The following is a 23,058-nucleotide window of genomic DNA, read 5'->3' as shown; positions in this document are numbered from 1 at the left end:
AAAGAAAGAAAGAAAGAAAGAAAGAAAGAAAGAAAGAAAGAAAGAAATGAAAATTCTCTGGATATGAAAACATGTCAGCTATCTATACCCCAATGTTCACAGCATTATTTAAAGTAAATAAGACATGAAAATGGTGGAAGTGTCTGTCAATGGATGAAGAAGTTATGAAATACATAAAAAATGGGCTACTATTCAGCCATAAGAAAGGAAGAAATACTGACATTTATGAAATACAGATGGACGAGGGCTTTATGCTAATAATAAGTCAGACAAAAATACTACACGATCTCATATATATGGAATCTAAAAAACAGAACAAACTCAGAAAAAGAGATCAGATTTGTGATTACTAAAAGCAGTGGTGCGGGGAAGAGGAAGAACTGGATGAATGTGGTCAAAAGGTATAAACTCAGAGTTTTAAGATACATAAGTGCTACGGATATAATGTACAACAGGATGACCGTAGCTAATACTGTTGCGTGGTATACAGAAAAGTTGTTAGAAGAGTAAATCCTAAGAGTTCTCACACAAAGGAAAATATTTCTTTATCTTTTTTATCTATATGCTCCCTTCTGAGTCAGATTTCATTCCATAGATGATGGAAGTTAACTAAACTTACTGTGATAATCATTTCATGATATATGTAAGTCAAATCATTAAGCTGTACACCTTAAACTTACACATGCTATATGTCAATTTTATCTCAATAAAATTGGGGAAAAATGCGAACATTCAGAACTGACCCCAGTCCTACCTACACTGAATCAGAATTCAGGGCGTGGGGTGAGGGAAGCAGCCACTCTCTCTTTTCCTTTTTAAGATTTATTTATTTGAGAGAAAGAGAGAGAGAGAGAGAGCTCGCATGCATGCACACACGCTTGAGTTCAGGAGAGTGCACCTGTGAGCACGAGTGGGGGGGTAGCGGCAGAGACTCTCAAGCAGACTCCCCACTGTGCATGGAGCCATGATAAGCCACCCAGGTGCCCCAGCCATTTTTCACTTTAAGAAACTCTCTAGGTGAGGGGCGCCTGGGTGGCTAAGATGGTTAAGCAGATGACTCTTGGTTTCTGCTCAGGTCATGATCTCAGGATGGTGAGATCGACCTGTGTTGGGTTCTGCTTCAGGATTCGCTCTCCTTTTGCCCCCCACCAGACTCTCTCTCTTTCTAAAATAAATATCTTAAAATAAAACAAAACAAAACCTCTCCAGGTGATTCTAGTCACCTGGATAACCACTAGTCTAGAAATTTTATTGGCCCTGACTTGTCAATGTTCTTCATTAGTTTGCAAATGGATAATCTTTTCCTTTTTCCTGTCATTCAGAACCTAAGTAATTCAGAGCTTAACACAACATTTGGACTGAGTATTCCAACTAAGGAACAATGAGAAACCATGAACGTGTATCACCCCTATTAGGAATCTTTTCATCCAATCACTGAAACTAAAACAAACAAAACTGAAAAAACATAGTATCATTTCTTGATTTTTTTTCTTCTGGCTAAAGTGTAAAACCAGTATTTCATTTAAAGGAGAACAGGGGCGCCTGGATGGCACAGTCAAGTCAGTTAAGCGGCCGACTCTTCGTTTCAGCCCAGGTCATGATCTCAGGGTTGTGAGATCAAGCCCCATGTGGTGTTTTGTGCTCAGTGTAGAGTCTGCTTGAGAGTCTCCCTCTGCCCCTCCCCCTCTCTAAAATGAATAAATAAATCTTAAATAAATAAATGAGAATAAACTGAGTGTGCTGGGTCAATTTCCAAATTCTGCCTCATAAACAACTTTTTTTTTTTTTTTTGGACGCGCATCTTCTGCGCTGTTCTTTTTTTTTTTTTTTTTTAAGATTTTATTTATTTATTTGACAGAGAGAGACACAGCGAGAGAGGGAACACAAGCAGGGGAAGTGGGAGAGGGAGAAGCAGGCTTCCCGCGGAGCGGGGAACCCGGTGCGGGGCTCGATCCCAGGACCCTGGGATCACGACCTGAGCCCAAGGCAGACGCTTAACGACTGAGCCACCTAGGCGCCCCATCATAAACAACTTTTAAAATTACTTTATTTCCACAAGAAAGAATAAGCAATTTTTCTCTCACATTTCTCTGAAGCTGCACTGGTCCAATACCCATTAAATGTAGTTAGCAATCACTTTTAATGTTCAAACTGTAATGTGCTACAAGTACAAAAAAACAACCAGATTTCAAGGATTTGTACCAAAAAAGAGGAAAATAGTTTTTAATATTATACTGATTACATGTTAAAATATTAGATTAAATAAAATGCGACTTAAAAAAATCAATTTCACTTTTCTTTTATCCCCCTTAAAAAAGAGAGTATTAGAAAACTTATAATAACATATGTGGCTCATGTTCCATTTCATGTTCGGAGTCTCACTGAGAAGGGATGGTTGAGGACAGTCCTCAGCGTGGTAGAAGAACACCCCACTAGGTAAGGAATCACACACGTAGGAACCTACCTACACCATTTAACAACTAGTCTAGCAAAAATTTAGGGACCTTGGTAGAATTTCTCTGTTCAAATAACACGCTTCTGAAAACAGTAAAGGCTTTACCCAAGTATTAAACATTTACCAAACTCTTATACAAATGAACTTAGAAATATGGTAAGAGAAGAGATTTAAATGTGAGTAAAAGGCTGGACATGAAGGGCCAGAGAAAGCAGCAATAAAATGGTTCACCAATCCAAAGTGCTGATCAGGATCCCAATCAGCCCACAATGTGCCAGTGAGAGAGTAGCTGACTGTAGTCCCATGTTTGGCTGCAAACCCATGTTTGCAGAATACATCATCATTTGAGTGTTGCCTCTCCAAGGCAGAAGCCAGAATCACTCTCCGAACCTCTCCTGCAGCTAGAGTGCAGGCATGTGACCAAAGCTTCCCAAATTAGACACACTGCATGAAATCTGACTCAGAAGGGAGCAACATGAGGCAGCAAGAACCACAACCTCCATTTTCTGGTGAGAGTGGAAGAATGTGGCAAAAATGGAGCAAGATGGCATAGATCCCAACGGGACTGTGGTAGAGCAAGAACCTGTGCCCAGGGGTGTGGCAGAAAGTCTCTGCCAGAGCAGGCCAGCAAAGTGACCTGAGTCCTGTTCCTGGCTGCACAGTCTCCAAGACCCACTCTCTGGTCCTCCCATAAATTCCTTGAGCTAACTACTATCCTCTAGTCAAATTTTTTAGACAATTTCTCCTGAATAAACTAGAGGGATGAGAGGGAATATCTAATATTTATAACTAAAAACCAATACCCAGGTGGATACAGAAAATATCACACCAATTGAAAACTTTAAAATAGCATTTACACTGGGAGAGGATTTGTACCAAATGTTCAGAGGAGTTATTAGAGATTTGAATTGCATCTGTAACAGTTTATGTATTAAAAGAAAAAAAAGGATGGGGTGCCTGGGTAGCTCAGCTGGTTAAGCATCTGACTCTTGAGCTCAGCTCAGGTCCTGATCTCAGGGTCTTGAGTTCAAGCCCCATGATGGGCTCCACACTGGGCCCTACTTAAAAAAAGAAAAAAAGAAAAAAAGAAAAAGGGGATAAAAATGGCACTACCAACAGTGTGGGAATACTTGTTTATAAATGTTTGGGTACTTTTCAAATACCTGAAAAGGAACTGAGGCCCAAGGCAGGAATGGCACTAAAGAGGAGAAGAGAAAGAAGAAAACAGCAGCAGCTGTTACTTATTTATTAAAGGATTACCATGTGCCAGGCAATGTGTTTAGGACTTACTATTTTATATAATCCTCGAAGTATAACTACAACATAAATTCTTTTATTTTCATGATGTAGATAAGTAAATGGGACTCTGTGGTTGAATCACTTGCCTAAGATGACATATCTAAAGTTGCAGAGGCAGACCAAACTCCTGTTTGTCTCAGAGCTGAGTATGGCTTTTGATTAACTCTTTCTCACTCTTACTAATTCCACACTATCATGAGGGGTTAGGGACCATCCAGCATGGGGGAAATGTTAAACAGCAAGAAGAAAAAGAGGAAGAGGGACAAAAGTTGAAATGACATATGAGGAAGAGTTGCATTTTGAGCCACTGAAGGCTTGAGATCTTTACTTCTCACAACAAAAGCAGCAAGTGATGAGAGGTCCCCTTCCCCAAAGTATCTTTCACTTAGCGAGGCCAGAATGACCAACTAGCCTTGTGTGAAGCCTCAGTTCCTGCCCTGTAGAAGGGCAGCGAAGAAACAAGCAATTTTATGGGTGCTAAGTGAAACCCAACCCCTGGGATTCACCATGAGAAGGCCTTCTCCCTGGCACATGCATTTAACTCCATGTGGATGCTTTAGGAAGCAACCAACTCAAGAGGGTTCTTGAAAGGGAAGTTCCAAATGAATCCCCTTTACCCAGCTCAGGCTGACCTACCAGGAACAGAAAACTTGGGCCTTTCCTAGTACTGTATACACTGTCAAGGCATTTACATGGCAGCTCTTGTTTTTGCCTTTAGAAGGTACCTCCTTATCTTAACTAGATGTATGATACTCTGATATAATAAAAATTATGTATTTTGTTTTCTCTGGTTCCTGGCCAGAGCTTCTAAAACCTTTGTAATTTCATAAGCAATAATAAAAATGCTAGGTGCATCTTGTGTTCTAATGAGGCAACTCCTGGTGGGCTCCTCGATGAGGCTGGTCACCACAAAGACGAAGCCATGATTAGAAGCTTGGCACTTTCAGCCCCACACTCCATTCTCTGGAGGAGGGGCTAGAATTGAGTTACTAATGGATTATACCTATGTGATGTAGCCTCCATAAAAATCCCAGAAGTATAGGGTTCAGGGAACTACTGTGTTGGTTAACACACTCACATGCCAGGAATGTGGTGCACCCCAACTCCATATGGACAGAGGCTCCTGTATGTCTTTATCTGGCTGTTCATTTGTATCTTCTATCATATCATTTATTATACAATATACCAGTAAATGTGTTTCCTTGAGTTCTGTGAGTTGTTCTAACAAATTATGAAACCTGAGGAGGGGTAGTGGGAACCTCAATTGATAGCTGGTCAATCAGAAATACAGGTGATATCCTGGGACTTGATCGGTATATGAGCTGGAGGGCAGTCTTGTGGAACTGATCCCTTAAGTTGTGGGACCTGACACTAACTCCAAGTAGACAGTGTCAACTGAATTTTAGAGGACAGTTAGCTGATGTCAGAGAATTGGTCAATGTGGGAAAAAACCCACACATTTGGTGGCCTGAAGTGTGACTGTGTTAGTAGTAGAGAGTAAAGGAACACAGTGAGACTTACTCAGATAGCTACTTTTGTGATTAACCTTTAACATGTACCTTTGTCTCCCACCAATTCACTAAAACTGTTCTAAGGATGTAATTACTGTGTCAAATCCAACAATGTATGTGCTGCTTCTAGGCTGGACAGATGAGGAAGTCTGACAGAGGAAGCTATCCAAGGTGGTTAACAGTTTTTAAAAAGCAATCTAATTTTGCCACAATAAAAAAAAAAAAATCTAGGTTCCAAGATAGTAAATTGTTTTGAAATTTACAGCCTAGGTTCTCAAGACAGTAAACTGTTTTGAAATTTTAAATAACATTAATATAGACATAATTTTTAATTCTTATCAAAAGGGTTAGGTTGAGGGGCACCTGAGTGGCTCAGTTGGTTGAGCGTCTGCCTTCAGCTCAGGTCATGGCCTCAGGGTCCTGGGATTGAGCACCATGTCGGGGTCTCTGCTCAGGAGGGAGCCTGCTTCTCCCTTTCACTCTCCCTCTATCAAATAAATAAATAAAACCTTAAAAAAAAAAAAGGGTTAGGTTGAGACACAATACAGCTGACCCTTGAACAACTTGGGTTTGAACTGCATGGGCCCACTTATAGGCAGGAGTTTTTTTTGATAAATGCAGTATAGTATTAAAAATGTATTTTCTTGGGGCACCTAGGTGGCTCAATCGGTTAAGTGTCCAGCTCAGGTCATGATTTCATGGGTTACGACATTGGGCCCTGCCCCACATTGGGCTCCGTGGAATCCACGAGATTCTCTGCCTCTGCTCCCCACCCTCCCATGCACACGCATACTCTCTCAAATAAATAAAATCTTTAAAAAAAGAAAATATATTTTCTCTTCCTTATGATTTGCTTTATAACACTTTTTCTCTAGATTATGAGAATACAGTATATAATACATACAACATACAAAATATGTGCTAATTGACTGCTAATGTTGTCAGTAAGGCTTCCAGTCAACAGTAGGCTATTAAGTTTTGGGGGAGTGAAAATTATATGAAGAGGGACGCCTGGGTGGTTTAGTCGGTTAAGCGGCTGCCTTCTATTCAGGTCATGATCCCAGGGTCCTGCTCAGCAGGGAGCCTGCTTCTCCTTCTGCCTGCCGCTCCCCCTGCTTGTGTACTCTCTCTCTGACAAATAATGAAAATCTTAAAAAAAAAAAAATTACATGATTTCCACCTGTGCAGGGAGTCAATATCCCTAACCCCACATTGTTCAAGAGTCAACTGTACCATGTGGCAAGGAGTCTTTTAACCATGTAAATTGAGAAGGCAAGTCTGTTCAGACCTACATTTCAGTATGTACATATGTCACCTCTCGAGCCTCATCCATTCATTCAATGCCTTTTTGCTTTTTTTTTTTTTTAAGACACTCCTAGCCCAGCGTGGAGCCCAACATGGGGCTTGAACTCATTACCCTGAGATCAAGACCTGTGCTAAAATCAAGTCAGGCATTTAACCAACTGAGCTACCCAGGCACCCCAGTCTTTTTGCCATTTTTTAAAATAAGCAGGCTCCCACCTTAGGGTTTTCTGATTTGGAATGCTCTTTCCTCAGATAACCACCATGGTTCATCTGCCAACACCCTTTGGTCTTAACTCAATGTTAAGAGCACACTGGGGCTGGGCACCTGGGTGGCTCAGTCGGTTAAGCGTCTGCCTTTGGCTCAGGTCATGATCCCAGGGTCCCGGGATTGAGTCCCACATCGGGCTCCCTGCTCAGCGGGGAGCCTACTTCTCCCTCTGTCCCCCCCCACTTGTTCTCTCTCTCTCTCGCTCTCTCAAAAATAAGTAAATAAAATCTTTAAAAAAAAAAAAAGAAAAAGAGCACACTGGGGCTTATCCTGATCCCCCCATCTACCTTCATTTCACTCCTCTGCATTCATCACTATATAACAAGATTTTTTTTTTTAAAGATTTATTTATTTAATTGACAGAGAGCGTGAGTGGGAACAGAAGTAGGTGGAGTGGGAGAGGGAGAAGCAGGCTTTCAGCCGAGCAGGGAGCCTGATGCGGGGCTCGATCCCAGGACCCTGGGATCATGACCTGAGCTGAAGGCAGTCGCTTAACCAACTGAGCCACCCAGGCGCCCCTATAACAAGATTTGTCTTATGTACCATCTATCTCCTTCCAGCTATAATATTATGCTCCACAAGATCAGGGAGCTTTCTGTCTTGTTCACCATTGTACCCAAGCATCTAGAGCAAAGGACTTTATACATAGAGACATAAGATGTCTGGGACAGGGAAGAAAAGGTTAAGAATCACTGCCCTACTAGTATCCAAAATCTATAAAGAACTTATCAAACTCAACATCCAAAGAACAAATGATCCAATCAAGAAATGCGCAGAAGAATGAACAAACATTTTTCCAAAGAAGACATCCAAATGGCCAACAGACACATGAAAAAGTGCTCAACATCACTCGGCATCAGGGAAATCCAAATCAAAACCTCAATGAGATACCACCTCACATCAGTCAGAATGGCTAAAATTAACAAGTCAGGAAACGACAGATGTTGGCAGGGATGTGGAGAAAGGGGAACCCTCCTACACTGTTGGTGGGAATGCAAGCTGGTGCAGCCACTCTGGAAAGCAGTATGGAGGTTCCTCAAAAAGTTGAAAATAGAGCTACCCTACGACCCAGCAATTGCACTAATGGGTATTTACTCTGAAGATACAAATGTAGTGACCCAAAGCGGTACATGCACCCCGATGTTTATAGCAGCAATGTCCACAATAGCCAAACTATGGAAAGAGCCCAGATGTCCATCGACAGATGAATGGATAAAGAAGATGTGGTATATACACACAATGTAGTATTATGCAGCCATCAAAAGGAATGAAACCTTGCCTTTTGCAACAACATGGATGGAACTGGAGGGTATTATGCTGAGCAAAATAAGTCAATCAGAGAAAGGCATGTATCATATGATCTCACTGATATGAGGAATTCTTAATCTCAGGAAACAAACTGAGGGTTGCTGGAGTGGTGGGGGTGGGAGGGATGGGGTGGCTGGGTGATAGACATTGGGGAGGGTATGTGCTATGGTGAGAACTGTGAATTATGTAAGACTGTTGAATCACAGACCTGTACCTCTGAAACAAATAATACGTTATATGTTAAAAAAAAAAAAAAAAAAGAAGATAGTAGGAAGGGAAAAATGAAGAGGGAAATTCGGAGGGGGAGACAAACCATGAGAGACTATGGACTCTGAGAAACAAACAGGGTTCTAGAGGTGGCCTGGTGATGGGTATTAAAGAGGACACGTACTGAATGGAACACTGGGTGTTATACGCAAACAATGAATCATGGAACACTACACCAAAAACTAATGATGTAATGTATTGTGATTAACATAACAATAAAAGAAAAAAAAAAAAAGAATCATTGCCCTATACCTACAAGTTCAAAGCAAAATATTTCCAAACAGCACTTTCATTTCATCACAAAATTAGTTCATGGTTTTTTTTTTTTTTAAAGATTTATTTTTAGAGAGAGAGTGAGCACATGTGAGCAGGGGGAGAGGCAGAGTGAAAGAGAGAGAAGCAGACTCCCACTAAGTGGGGAGCCTAATGCAGAGCTTTGATCCCATAAACCTGAGACAACAACCTGAGCTGAAAATAAGAGTCAGATGCTCAACTGACTGAGTCATCCAGGAGTCCCTCATGTTTACTTAAAAATTCAAGCCCAGCATGGAGCCTACTTAAAAATAAACAAACAAATAAAAATTCGAGCTCTCCTCCTTAGCACCCCACTCCTGAACCCAATTACTGTTTTGAATTTTACTACTATTATTTAAGGACCACTATATTCTACATGTTAAAAATCAGTGATACTAAACTGGTTTTGACACTCAGCAATGTGTTAAACATCCTACCCTGTCAAAATACATAGATCTACCTCATTCTTCTGGCACATAGGACACTACACTACAATTGTACCATTTTTGCCATTTCCCTTACTGAGTGACTTGTTTCTAGTATTACTACTACTATTAGTGCAGCAGTGAATACCCCTATATACACATATATCTGTGAACACAAATGCAAAACCAAAGGTATACACACTTAAACATCTGACAAGTATTGCCAAAATCACTTCCAAGAAGTTACACTAATTTTTTTTCGCATTTTTAAAAAAAGAGATTATTTATTCATTTGAGAGAGAGTGAGCAAACGAAAGAGCACAAGCAGCAGAGGGAGAGGGAGAAGCAGGCTCTCCGCTGAGCAGGAAGCCAGACACAGGGCTTGATCCCAGGACCCTTGGATCATGACCTGAGCCAAAGACAGATGCTTAACTGACTGAGCCACCTAGGCGCCCCAAAGTTACAAATTTAACCTCTCCATATCCTTGCTGTCCTGGGTGAAATCTTTATAAATGTTTTCCTATCTAATAAATGAAATATATTTCACCTTTAAAATTTATACTTCTATAATCACCAGTAGTATGAAACATCTGATATGCTTATGATCACCACCTGTGTTTCCTCTTCCATAAACTACTTATATCCTTTGTTCATTTTTTTTTACTAGATTATTTTTTTCTACTTTCTAAGAGTTCTTTATGTATTAGAAACACTATTTAGAAGCACAGGCTCCAGTTAAAACAGTTTGGGTGCAAACAGTATCTACTGATATAGGACTTGACCTCCCTATGTCTCATGTGCTATTTTTAGTTTCAAAAACTATTCTTTTGGGGCACCTGGGTGGCTCAGTTGGTTAAGCGGCTGCCTTCGGCTCAGGTCACGATCCCAGGGTCCTGGGATCGAGCCCCATGTCCGGCTCCCTGCTGGGCAGAGAGCCTGCTTCTCCCTCTCCCTCTGCCTGCTGCTCTGCCTACTTGTGCTCTCTTTCTCTGTCAAATAAATAAATAAAATCTTAAAAAAAAACCAAAAAACTATCCTTTTAAACTGAGTATAGATAGACCTATAAAAGAGATCAAGAAACTGACGTGTGTATAGTAATTCTGTGGTGTTTTTTTTTAAGTGGGCATGGAGCTGAGCGTTCAAGCTGGGCTTGAACTCACGACCCTGAGATCAAGACCTGAGCTGAGATCAAGAGTTGGAGGCTTAACCAACTGAGCCACCCAGGCACCCCTGTATAATAATTTTGTAACTGCGAGGCATATATTTGATTCTGATGTCACTCAGAAAAAAAATGTTTTTTTCGAAGTCTTTAAGTTGTATCGACAGTCATATTATCTGGCTCATGATTTTGGTAGCTTTAGATTAACAATGTCAATTTTCACGTAAGTAACATTAATTAGTATCAATTTAATCTTTATTTAAATTAAATCTACAAAGCCAACTTTTAGAAAAATTAAATCCCTCTGGCTTAAGCCAGTAATTAATGAAACTGTATCTGCTGTAAGAGTTTTTTGTTTTTTGTTTTTTTAAGTGAGAGAGAGCGCGCAAGTGGTGGGAGTGGCAGAGGGAGAGAAAGAATCTTAAGCAAGCTCCATGCTCAGTGCCTGTATCTCATGGATTTATTATATTTATATTTCTTCTTTTATTTACAGGTGTTTTGAGGAAAGAAGATGATGTTAATAACTGAGGTCAGCCATCTTAAACATAAAGTCTCCAACAACACTTTAGACTCAAATCCCAAACCATTCTTTTTCCCTTTTATTTTTTTAAAGTGAGCTCTATGCCCAGCATGAGGCTTGAACTCAAGACCCCAAGATCAAGAGTCACATCGCATGCTCTACGGATTTAGCCAGTCTGACGCCCATATCCCAAACCATTTTAATCTTAGGAAAAAGGAAGTCCATGCTGTAAGTAACAGCAGAATAATTTCTCAAACCAAAAAGTCAGCCTCCTCTTATCTACCTTTCCTGTACCCCTCCTTCCTTATAAAGAATGGAAAAAACAGGGGCACCTGGGTGGCTCAGTTGGTTAAGAGTCTGCCTTCAGGGGCGCCTGGGTGGCTCAGTCGTTAAGCATCTGCCTTCGGCTCAGGTCATGATCCCAGGGTCCTGGGACCGAGCCCCACATCGGGCTCCCTGCTCCGCGGGAAGCCTGCTTCTCCCTCTCCCTCTGCTTGTGTTCCCTCTCTCACTGTGTCCCTCTCTGTCAAATAAATAAATAAAATCTTTAAAAAAAAAAAAAAAAAAGTCTGCCTTCAGTTCAGGTCATGATCCCAGAGTCCTGGGACTGAGACCTGCATCAGGCTCCCTGCTCAGCGAAAAGCCTGTTTCTCCCTCTCCCACTGCCTGCTGCTCCCCGCTTGTGCTCTCTGTCAAATAAATAAAATCTTAAAAAAAAAAAAAAAAAGGAAAAAACAATGACTGCATTCCTCCACGTGCTAAATGTTTTCTTGCCTATTATCTCATTCAGTCTCACTAAATTTAACAGATGAAAAATCTAGGGCTGAAAAGATTTAAATCATGTCAACAAATAGTAGGTCAAGCCAGATTTAAACCTAGGAATCCTACTCCAGAGCCCAGGTCCTTCCAATATACCTGCCTGCATTCCTAAGAAGCAAAGAGGCCACAGTCTTTCTATCTCATCAGACACACCTCTCCACAGTCCTTGCCCGTCCGTGAGGTTCTACCCTTTCTAATTCTCTTGGTGGAAAAAGCAGTGAGGGCAGAATGAAACAGAATCACAATAGACAGGAGCAAGAAAGCAGCATTTGTAAATGGAGCATACTGTCAGTTTCATATAAGGAACCCCTAAAGAGGCACTTTTACCTTCTCAGCAAATGTATTAAGTTTCTCCTCTTTCTGTAAGCTCATTATCAATTAGCATTATTTCCTGAGGATTACAAATAGTAAATGCAGACCTAGAAATCTACAAGTGATCTAAGTCAGGGAACCACAAAACTAAATGAAGATCACTAAAATATATCATATCCATTTTAAAACAAGTTTCAAACGTCATGCTTTAAATAATGAGCTAACACGAGCCCCTCCTCTGCCCTTGATCTGTTCAGGGTGACACAGACAAAAGGGAACCTTCAGTTACACACAGCTGTGTCACATCCAAATCCAGTCCCAGAAGACCACTAATTCCTATACTGTTCAATTCTCCAAAGCAAATGGCAAGTATCTGTAATCTTTTTAGTTTATGGTAGTTGCAAATATTTTTAGTCTGTACTATGAAAGCCTTTATGTTAAATAAAATGTTTTTTAAAATACCAGAGTACTCCCCTTAGTGAAAACAACCTTGGACATTTGTATATAAGATGTGATGTTCCTACTAACCAAAACCCTGAAGGCAAATAAAATCTGTTAAACAGAATGCACCTCAACATCTCCCTTTTACCTGAACCTGCTGTGGCTGTTGAACCTGAATCTGCTGTTCTTGTTGGGTTTGTGGCTGAACACTGGTGGTGACTGGACAGGCAAGTTCAAGCAAAGACCCAGCCACTTCGGTGCTGTCTGTGTAAATGCAGTTCCCACCCTGTTGGTACACCATGGTAGTGGTAGCTGTCTGCTGGAACTCCTGAAGGGCTTCCGGCCCCTTAGAGGCTAGCGAGTCCAGAAATTCCTTCATCCTGTGTTGCGGGACAGACCGCGCCTTTACTCTGATGTACTCTTCAAAGGAAATGGTGTTTTCCAGAGAATTATTCATATTGCAGAGTCCTCAGGGTTCCTAGAAATAAAATAAATGTCAGAAGTCAAAATCATGCTACTGTTTTCATATTCTGAAATGCAGAGCAATCATGCTTGCAACAGAGTGGAATATTCAAGGCAGCTTTGTACATCTAGAATTCAAAATAAAGTTATTATACCCCCTTATTCTTTTTTTAGTTAACAGTGTCTAAAAATTGTTTCTATAAACATTTCTTAAATCAAACTATCACACTGAAAACAAAAAACAAAGGCATGCGTCACAGTACTGGATGAAACAGGCTGAAAACACACTCTCCATCCAGCACTAAGTCAATGCCATCTTCTCTGCAGAGCCAAGCACTGGACAGTAAAAGTCACATGCAAAACTACTCTGTGACCATCACAGAGAGGACTACCAAGGAAGCTAGGAGCAGGGATTCCTATTGACATGTTCAATTTCTGCTGCCAATGATGTCCTAGAGTGAAGAACACATCTGCCATCTAGCTGTAGCAAGACCCTAGAGAAAGGGAATATATACTTCATCTTCCACCAGAAACACCAAAAATCCGTTTGCCATATACTGCTCACATTGTTTTATAGCACAACTTTCTGGTCAAAAGCATGGATTTTGGAGCTAGCCTGCCAGGGTCCAAATCCCAGCTTGATCTCTCCTTAGCGCTGAAACCCTGGACAAGTTAGTTAACCTTAGTTCTCTTGTGTATAAAATGGGGACAAAAGAGTATCTACCATACAGAATTGCCATAAAGGTTAAACATATGTAAAGTACTTAGAAGAGCATCCAACATAGATAGCACTATTTAAGTACTAACTAATATTATTAAAATTAGTTGGGAGGAGGGAGTTGAATAGTGCTTTAAATTAACTAGGTCACTACTAAAATTCAGAAATTAATTCAGCAAGTTTTTCATTGTGGTATTTACCCTAAGATTTAACCTGCAGGGATAGATAGTAATTCTCAATTACCAGGGGGTAACCATGCAATCTATCTATGGACTGCTGAGTGCCCTGTCACTGCTGCTTTCATACCGTTCCCTCCCCTCTGGATCAGAACCACCTCCAGAACAAAAGCAGCAGCAGGATATGAGAGTCACACAAACCATGTGAACCTTTTTGCCAAAAAGGACTCTCCGTCAATCTCAAATGGAAAAGTGATTTGTTTCCTTGAGCCATCAAGGAAAGGCTAGAAGGGCATCAAGGCTAGAAATACCAGTCTCTCTTTCACTGCCCCGATGTTCTACCTTACGTTACAGACATAAGGCATATGGGTAATCATCTCATCTCTTCCACCTGACTAAAGTCCTGGCAGACAAGACTGTGTCCCGAAACTCTCTGAATGGCGGACACACAGTAGGTACATATATGTATATACATGTATGTTGTATTTGCAATTGAATGTAAAAAAGAAGGATTATGGCTCTTTTGTCTCTGTAACATCTATAACTTACAACCATAAATGTTACCCTTTTTCTTGGTAAATGGTTAGTATATATCATGGGAAAGAACCTATATATCCAGACAAGTGTGAGACCAAAGAAAACATATGATTCTTACTGCTATTAAGTTACTAACACTGGCAACATTTCTGTGGGACACTGTAAGTAAACTATACAAGTTATATTTGGGTGCTTTCATAATATAGCCCCAACAACATTACAAAATGCTCAACATGTGACTGACTCTGAATACCTAATCACACCTACACTTCTGGCTCAAAAAGGAACAAAGGAGAGATATATGAACATAATTAACTGGTTCTCTACCATGCTGTTACATATTTCAGTTTTCCACCTCCATTATAAAAGAATGGCAGAGGTCAACTGAAACTTACATTTCCCCAAATTTATTTTCTTCAACAATTAGTTGCATTCCCATAAAATACTGAGAGACTGCTTGAATTCTGAAGACTGTACTAGAATCATAGCTACTGTGTCAATGCAATTTTTTAATTTTTATTTTTTTAAAGATTTTTATTTATTTATTTGTCAGAGAGCGAGCGAGCACAAGCAGGGGAAGCAGCAGAGGGAGAAGGAGAAGCAGGCTCCTCACTGAGCAAGGAGCCCGATGTGGGACTCGATCCCAGGACCCTGGGATCATGACCTGAGCCGAAGGCAGATGCTTAACAACTGAGCCACCCAGGCGTCCCAAAGCAATTTTTTTAAAAAGTATGGAGAACCATGTAGCAAAACCTCTTTTTGCCTCAAATCTGGGAGAAAATAAATACAAACAAACACAAATACCCCCAAAAGTTACAAATTAAGTTTACAGAATCAGAAAACCTTCATACAAATGTTGTTTGATAAAGGCAGGCCCTAAATCTTCTAGTGACTTATTTCCCTTCATTATTCCAAGTTTCAGTAATCAGGAGGCTTAAGCCTCATCTGAAGCCTGATATTAGATATAAAGGAGAACCGCACCAACTTCTTTTTCTGGAAACAACTTTTCTTTAGTTTTCAGGGTAGAATTATAACCTAGTTTTCTGGTTTGTTTTTGTTTTGGTTGTGGGGGGAAAGTACTAGTAACACACCCATTTTCTAAGAAAAAATATGCAAATAGTACAGAAAAATAATTTTAAAAAACCCACAAAAAAACAAGTATGCTTTCTTGATCTACCAATTTTAAACACTGACCTGTCCTTCAGAAAGGTAACTTTAGGGCATTTAAATCATCCTCCTCTCACCAACCCCTGCCAATCACATTGTTATTTTTGCCATGATCACTTTCATAGCTTTAAACCTCTACTTGTAGACTTACTAAGTTTAGAGTATCTCTAGACTTCCTACTATGTAAAATAAGGAAACTAAAGTCCTGCATCCTCTATTTTTCACAAGCTTTAGCGAAGGGAGTAGAGCTTCTAATTAATCAATAGTTTACAGCATTTTAGAATACAGCATTTCATACCAAACTAAACTCAGGATGTTATTTTTTTTTTTTAAATAAAGGCTCCAAAGATGATAAAAACCATTCTGCTCCAAACAAATGCTACCTGTATTTCTAGAATAGGATCTTAAGATAAATCACTATAAGGGGGCGCCTGGGTGGCTCAGTCGTTAAGCGTCTGCCTTCCGCTCAGGTCATGATCCCAGGGTCCTGGGATCAAGCCCCGCATCGGGCTCCCTGCTCTGCAGGAAGCCTACTTTTCTCTCCCTCTCTCCCCCCACTTGTGTTCCCTCTCTTGCGGTCTCTCTCTCTGTCAGAAAATAAAAAATCTTAAAAAAAAAAAAAAAAGACAAATCACTGTAAGAAACTCTAGTCCAACTATAAATTTATTCCAAAAAGGACAAATAAGATGGATATTCAGCTCTCAGAAAGAATGGAATAAGGGGTGCCTGGGTGGCTCGGTCAGTTAAGTGTCCAACTCTTGATCTCAGCTCAGGTCAAGATCTCAGGGTCGTGAGTTCGAACCTCATGTTGGGCCCCATGGAGCCTACTCAAAAATTAATTAAATTAAAAAAAAAAGAATGGAATAAAAGCTTGGGAATGTTTCTGCTATGAAGTCTCAAAGTTCATTCTTTAGGATTTCATTAAAACAAAACACCAACAGTTTGAAGAAGGAAAATTCTATAAAACTCAGAAAATGTTGATATAGGCTCAACAGATATTCTTCCTATTCTTCTTTGCGAAATATCTGAAACATCCTATGATAAAGACACCTTTTGTATTTTAAACAGTTTAGACTACAAAGTATAAAAACCCTCTGCAGTGCTCCAAGCTTAGAGCCCACTGTAGTTAGTGGAGCTTCAAGCAGAAGCCACAGCTTCCCAATTCCCATTGCTTTTTTTCTTTCACTAAGCCCCTAGGAGGTTCTTCACGGACTCTGTCTGTACAAGTCCAAAGAATCCTTTGAGAACCAATGAATCAGAGGAAGCTAAAAATATTAACCAATAATGGACTCAATGGAGAACCTAAAAAAATTTTTTTTAAGATTTTATTTTTAGGGGCGCCTGGGTGGCTCAGTCGGCTAAGCGGCTGCTTTTGGCTCAGGTCATGATCCCGGGATCCTGGGATCGAGCCCCGCATCGGGCTCCCCGCTCAGTGGGAAGCCTGCTTCTCCCTCTCCCTGCCACTCTGCCTACTTGTGCTGTCTCTCTATCTCTCTGTCAAATAAATAAGTAAAATCTTAAAAAAAAAAAAAAAAAGATTTTATTTTTAAGTAATCTCTACACCCAAGGTGGGCCCAAACTCACAACCCAGAAATCAAGAGTTGTATGTTCTACTGAGCCAGCCAGGCGCCCCCTGGAGAACATAAATATTTAATGGAAAAGGCCAATTTGAAAGAACATTCCAATCTGCCCATTTATACAGACTAAAACACACATGGCTTCATTTCTTGTCCTTTTAACCTGCTCACTTGGCAGTATCCACCAGACTGACACATCCCAATAATGAAAATACACTAAGTCAGCATTTGACCTGACACAAAAGTGCTGTTTAGAAGGGGTGGGGGGTGGAGGGAAAGCTTCAGAAATAATATTTAAATATTTTAGACTAGTCAGTGAGTAAAAAAAAAAAAAAAAAAACCCACAGAAAAATTAAGCAAATTCTCAATAGTGGTGATCATGGTTTCTTCCTTTGTTTTTATGCTCAGAAAAAGCCCTCCCTACCATAAAATCAGGTCGTTAATCACCTATAATTTTTTTGACTTACAGTGTAATTTTTTAATAGAATGCTTTGATCCATTTAAAATTTATTTTGCATAATGTGAGGTACAAGTCTAATTTTATTTTTTCCAAAGAGCAAACAACTCATCCCTGTATTATTTATTGAATTATTGAAATTCCTTTGCCAACTGACTTGAAATGCCACTGTTATCATATACCAAATTCATATAAAGAAAGTCCACTCCTAAGCATTTACTAAGTGTTCTACAGATCTTTCCGTTAACACAGTAGCAAAAAAAAAAAAAAGAGAGAGAGAGAGGGAAATGTTAATATCTGGAAGATTCCTTGTCCCCTCAACACAAAGTTAATTTAAATTTTTAAATTTAACACCACAGAATAAGTTATGTGTGAAAAGGAAACCAATACAATTGTATTTATATATCCCAGTATTGTTTATACGCCTAAGGAAAAAAATGCAAAAAGACCTGCCAATAGTAGTTATGTCTTGGTGGTAGAATCACAGAGGACTTATATTTCTTCCTGTTTAATACTCCCCTGTATTTTCCACAATTTGTATTAAATCAAAAAGATAATTAAAAATTAATCTTTTTACACAGTGATTATACCACAGTAACAGTAACAGACACAAACAATTCTGGCTGATCATAGCATGATTTTTCCCTCAAAATCTGAAACTCTTAAAGACAAAATCATCAAGCACCAGAGCTTGCATAATAATGAAGACTGTTAACTTCTTCAAGGTGCTGCTCTCAAGAGATACAAGGGTGAGCCTTGGTAATGGAGAAATAGAGAAACTCTCTCCCCACCCCAAAGAAGCAAGATTCTTAATCAGCTCCAAGTCAAAGACTTGGTGAGGAGCAGTAAATAAACGATTAATTAAAATACTTCAAAAAAACATGAAGCTGAAGGGATAGTTGAATACTCCCAATTTCCGGGAGTCAAAAAGGAAAGAGCGAGGAAAACACTTTGGGGCTCACTGGGGTAGGGGAGTCTGTAAACAAGCATTTGCTTCTGAATACTTTTAAGCATAGCTGCTTTGCAAAACAATAAACAGACAAACCCCACACCAACAGACCTAGGAAATTTTCACTTGTATACACCTATTAATCACTAGTAGTTCCCCTGTACCTTCTACTGGAGCGTAGCACAGTGTCTGACATAGATTTAGGCCCTCAATGTATTAAAGTTATCATTACTTTTATTATTTTATAGCTAGAACACAAGAAGGTATGATGGACAAAGTTTATTCTAAAGGAACAATCTATTACATTTTTATACGTCTCTTTGCCAGTTTCTTTTTTCTATTTAGGTACTAAAGGAAGACTTAAGTACTCACCAGAATCATCCTATCTTGGGTCGCCTCAAATTTCTGATACCTCTTCCCAGTTCCCCATGCAGTTCCACAAGGTGGGTCTTGAATATGAGATGGACTAAAAGAAGAAACTCTGAGCTGCCTCAGAGCCCTGCCTCTTCCTGTTTACCCAGTCATGTTACTGGGCCCCTCTCACGGTTCACATCTACTCTATGTGTAGATGGCTCCTCATAGCTTTGTAAGTCTGGCTTGAAGAACACATTCACATTAAAAAAGAAATCAATTTCTATTTTAAGGAGTTGCAGTCACATTTGTCCTAATTAACATAAAGAATCATTTCAAAGAAGGAAATTGGGAGATACGCTTCTATTCTTAAAAGATACTAAACCAACATAGGGTTTGTGATAGGTATTAATTATCCTATTGGGCCATTCATCTACCCCATGCCTTTACCAGAGGAATCCCTGATTTAGGGGCATTTTTGCCATGGTTCTATTTTTGGACAACACACTTTCAACCAGGATCTTAAATTCACATTCCCACCAAAGACTGATGGGCTGTAAACTGGCACAACCATTTGCATTAACTAGTAAAGCTGACAATACTCCCTCCATATAACCCAGGAATTCTATTCCTAGGTGTGTATGACACACACATATAGAAAGGTACTTATACAAGAATGTTCCCAGTAGTACTGTTAATAACAGTCCAAACCGGAAGAAAGCTAGATGTCTATCAATAGTAGAAGGGATAAGTAAATTGTGATACAGTCACATAGCTGAATACTACAAAGAAACTGGAATGAATGAACTACAGTAGCACACAACATGGATGAATTTAGCAACGCTAAAAGAAGAAAAACATAAAATACAGCATGATTCCATTTACATAAAACTCAAAAGCAAACAAAACTATGTTGTTGAGGGATATGAAGGTGATAAAAGTAAAAAGAAAAAACACGATTGTCACAGAAGTCAGAATGAAAATTATCTCTAGTGGTTGAGAAGCTATGACTAGGAAGGGACCAATGAACGGTGCAGTGGTGCTAGCACTGTTCCACTTCTTGAAGAGGTGGTAGTTACACAGTGGTTCATTTTACTTTTCATTACAATTAACTTTTCATTAAATTTTATACAGATCCACCTGAATTTACAGATAGATATTTCAAAAAAGAAAAAAAAAAAAGCTTTCTGACACAGCCAACCAGCTCTACCTACAATTTCGCTCTAGCCTCAAGTGTGACACCAAAGGTTCATTCTTTCCCCCTTTTCAGCAAAGCAAGAGGTTAATCTATCATTTGTTCATGCAGCCAAAATCAGAAATCACAATCCAGTGTGACAAATGGAGCATTTAGCCTGAAGAGGACTTAAAACATCTGGAACAAAATGCAGGGCAACTAAGTACAAAGTAACAGAAAAGAACAGGTGTTCATATAACATCTCATTCTGAGGCTGAGAAATATAAGACTATAGATAAAGAGTGGCCATTTAAAAAGTAGACAAGCAAAAAGCATGACACATAAAGAACAAACCACAACTGATTAAAAGACAGCATGCAAGCTTTAAGGAAGAGATCCCTGATTCTGAAGCTGTCATAATGGAAGACAGCCATACCTAGAGCCCCTGACTTTGGTTACCTAATTTAGGGAGCAATTCAAATTTGTAAGAAATTTGAATCTCTATTTGATCTTTTGTGTGAAATGGCAACAATGTAAGCTGGAAAGGGAATGTGGAAAGCAAAGGTTCATGAAAAGGTACACAAATTATTCATCACAGAGGGCTGGAAGTAAGACATCTTCTAGTAGGTAAATCTAAATTAATGAGCTTACAAAAAATATTATCTACAAACACCAATTTAAAAGGCAGATCTCAAACTTAACAGTTAAAAACAAAGATATCCCAGAATAAGCAGGCCTAAAAGGTATATTAAAATTTTAAGCCTATATCAAACTTTACAGCTTTTCTTTAACCATTTAAGGTCCTTAGAAAAGCTGATGTGTCCTAATGCTAAAACCTGAAAGTTGCATTGACTTACATTTCAAGAGAAGAAAAGTGTTCAAGCAGCAAACTGTGGCTGGATTCAAAGATGCAGTTCTCCCACATCTTCGATTTCCCAGCACTTAGTAGTTTCTGTCAGACAGCACCCAGAATGATTGGCAGGATTTGTAATGTTTCAATACTACGAGGAAAAAGACTGCACACATATTTCCAGCATACGAATGATTTTAACTCACCAGTCACCATGTTGCATGTATTTCTGCTGCTTGTCCTGAGTTCTTAAGACTTGTAACATTCTGAAGAAGATAGAACAAAGAAGTCCTTTCCATCCTAAGCCTCTTTTTAAATTTTAACTTTGTTCTTAAAATACAGTATATTAAAAGAACTACCCCCATCATTATTAAATTTGGTTGCTAATTTTACCTCCTTAGTTCCTTTTTCCTTCAACTTAATTAACCAAGACTGTAAAACAGTCTGATGTCTTGTCTTAGAAAAAAGAAGTGCATATTTCTCTAGGACAAACCTAGAACTCCCCTAGTACCAGAACAACAAAAAAAGCTGAAAAGAATTGAAATTCTACATCAAAAGTGACTTCTGCAGTGATATATGAACAGATTTTAGAAATTTCTGTTGGAGAATTTTGTAATTATAAAAGAAGGCAAAGCACAGATTTCTCAGGTTGTTTAATTTTGTTCTGGGCAACTTTTTTGGCTGATCGATAGCGGGCCTTCCTTAGTCTTAACAGAATACAAGTAAGCTCCTCCCACCCGCACAGAAGAAAAGGCTGCATTTAAGGATTTGAAGTGGAATTTTAAAACTCGGGTAGTTTCACGACCACAGAAGAGGATCCCCTTCCGGAGCGCACAGAGGTGACGTGTAGGAATTGCGCTTATGCAAGAATTACTTTACAATGACAAGAAAGCAGGTACCGCTGAAGAGCCTTCCAGGATTAACCTTCCCTCTCCAGCACAAAGCACCAGAACAAGGTGAGGAAACTCGAGGGGGCTCGCTGCCCTCACAGACCTACAGGGCTCAGTTTCAGAAACAGGGCAGCACCCTCCCCGCACATTGGCCTCAGGTCACTGCATTCTTCGAGAAGAACGAGCAATCTCGCTCGCCTCGCAGAAGAGCGGAGTCTCCAGTCAGACGGCAAAGCCGGTTGGTTTCTCCCCAGGCCTAGGCCACGGCGGTCCGGGGACGTCACCAGAGCAGGAAGGGCCCAACCCACAACCTTCCTCACACTGCGAGCTGCCCGCCAGCTCGCCGCCGCTCCACGCAGCAGAGGTGTCCTGCGCGTCCTCGCGGCGGCGGCGCCGCCACCCAACAGCAGGGCGCGCGCCCCGAAGCCGGGGGTCGCGGGCGGGCGGGCGCGCGCCACAGAAAGCCGCTCTTGCCCAAGAGCCGCAGCACCAGGAGCGGAGATATCCGAACCGCGAACGCGCACGTCGGCGGCCACGCGCGCCCCAAGGGCCGCACAGCGCGCGCGTGCCCGCGTATAAACAGGCCCGGCCGCGCGCGAGCACCAGGGCGCGTTCGCGCGCCGCGCCCACCCGAGTCCCCGACCTGCCTCTCCCCACCCCACAAGGGGCGGAGGCGCGCGAGCCCAGGGACATTCTCCGCTCCGGAGCCGCCCCGAGGTCTCCTGGGCCCAGCGGCAGCGGCCCGCCCGCCCGCCCCCGCCCGCCGTTGTGTGGGGTGGGCCCGCTGTCTCAGGCCCGCAGGTTCGCCGCATCCCTGCCCCTACTGCAGCCCTCACCCGGCGACGTCGTCGTCGCCGCCGCCGCCGCCGCCGCCGCTCTACCCGCCGGCCCCGCCGCACCGCTCGGGGCCCCGGTTCCGCCGTCGCCGCTCCAAGACCGACAGGATTTTCCCCTCACAGCTCCCTGGGCGCCATCTTACATTCAACCCTCACAGCCAATGGGTGCCGAATGCTCCTCTCGCGATAACCGAAGCGTCGGATCCCGCGAGAATTGAGACGGCCTCCTGGCCAACCTTAAAGGGAACGCTTCTGCCGAGGCGAGAGGCCGGGCCTCCGGCTGCAGAAACGGCGAGTAGAGCCAGGAGTGTAGGGCGGAGCGCCCCGCCCTCGGACGCCCCTCCATGCTGGGCGGAGTCAGGGCCGGAGTTCGGCCTTTCGAGTTGGGAGCTTGGGCGGGTTGGGGCTCCAGGCTTGCTCTCTGGACCCTTCTGCAGCGTGCCTGGGCCTCCTTCAGTCGCGTAGCCCCACGTGGGGCGGGGCCCCGTCTCTTGCTTAAGGTAGACCCCACAGCCCCTGACCTAGGCTCTG

The 23,058-nt window shown here is 41.3% G+C and overlaps 1 protein-coding gene across 22 annotated transcripts in view; it reads right to left on the bottom strand.

Moving 5' to 3' along the window:
* The window catches only part of QRICH1 (glutamine rich 1), a 52,360-nt gene extending 29,663 nt beyond the window's left edge, over nt 1-22,697 (bottom strand). The window contains exons 1-4 of one of the 22 annotated variants that reach the window (XM_034997836.1): nt 22,528-22,697; nt 21,008-21,067; nt 18,799-20,903; nt 12,532-12,861 (exon numbers count right to left, since the gene is read on the bottom strand). In XM_034997836.1, coding sequence (XP_034853727.1) covers nt 12,532-12,840 — 309 coding nt within the window. In that variant the 5' untranslated portion in view covers nt 12,841-12,861; nt 18,799-20,903; nt 21,008-21,067; nt 22,528-22,697. Of the gene's footprint in view, nt 1-12,531; nt 14,843-18,798; nt 22,331-22,527 lie in introns of those variants that run through there. The other 21 variants (XM_034997841.1, XM_034997832.1, XM_034997834.1 and 18 more) reach the window with 21 other exon arrangements.
* Nucleotides 22,698-23,058: the final 361 nt, after the last annotated feature.

This window comes from Mirounga leonina, unplaced genomic scaffold (genome assembly GCF_011800145.1).
Source record: "Mirounga leonina isolate KUSES-001 unplaced genomic scaffold, KU_Mleo_1.0 Mir_94, whole genome shotgun sequence".
NCBI classification, from domain to species: Eukaryota; Metazoa; Chordata; class Mammalia; order Carnivora; family Phocidae; genus Mirounga; species Mirounga leonina.
Note: the sequence above shows the minus strand (reverse complement) of the source record. Positions and strands in the feature narration are given on the sequence as shown.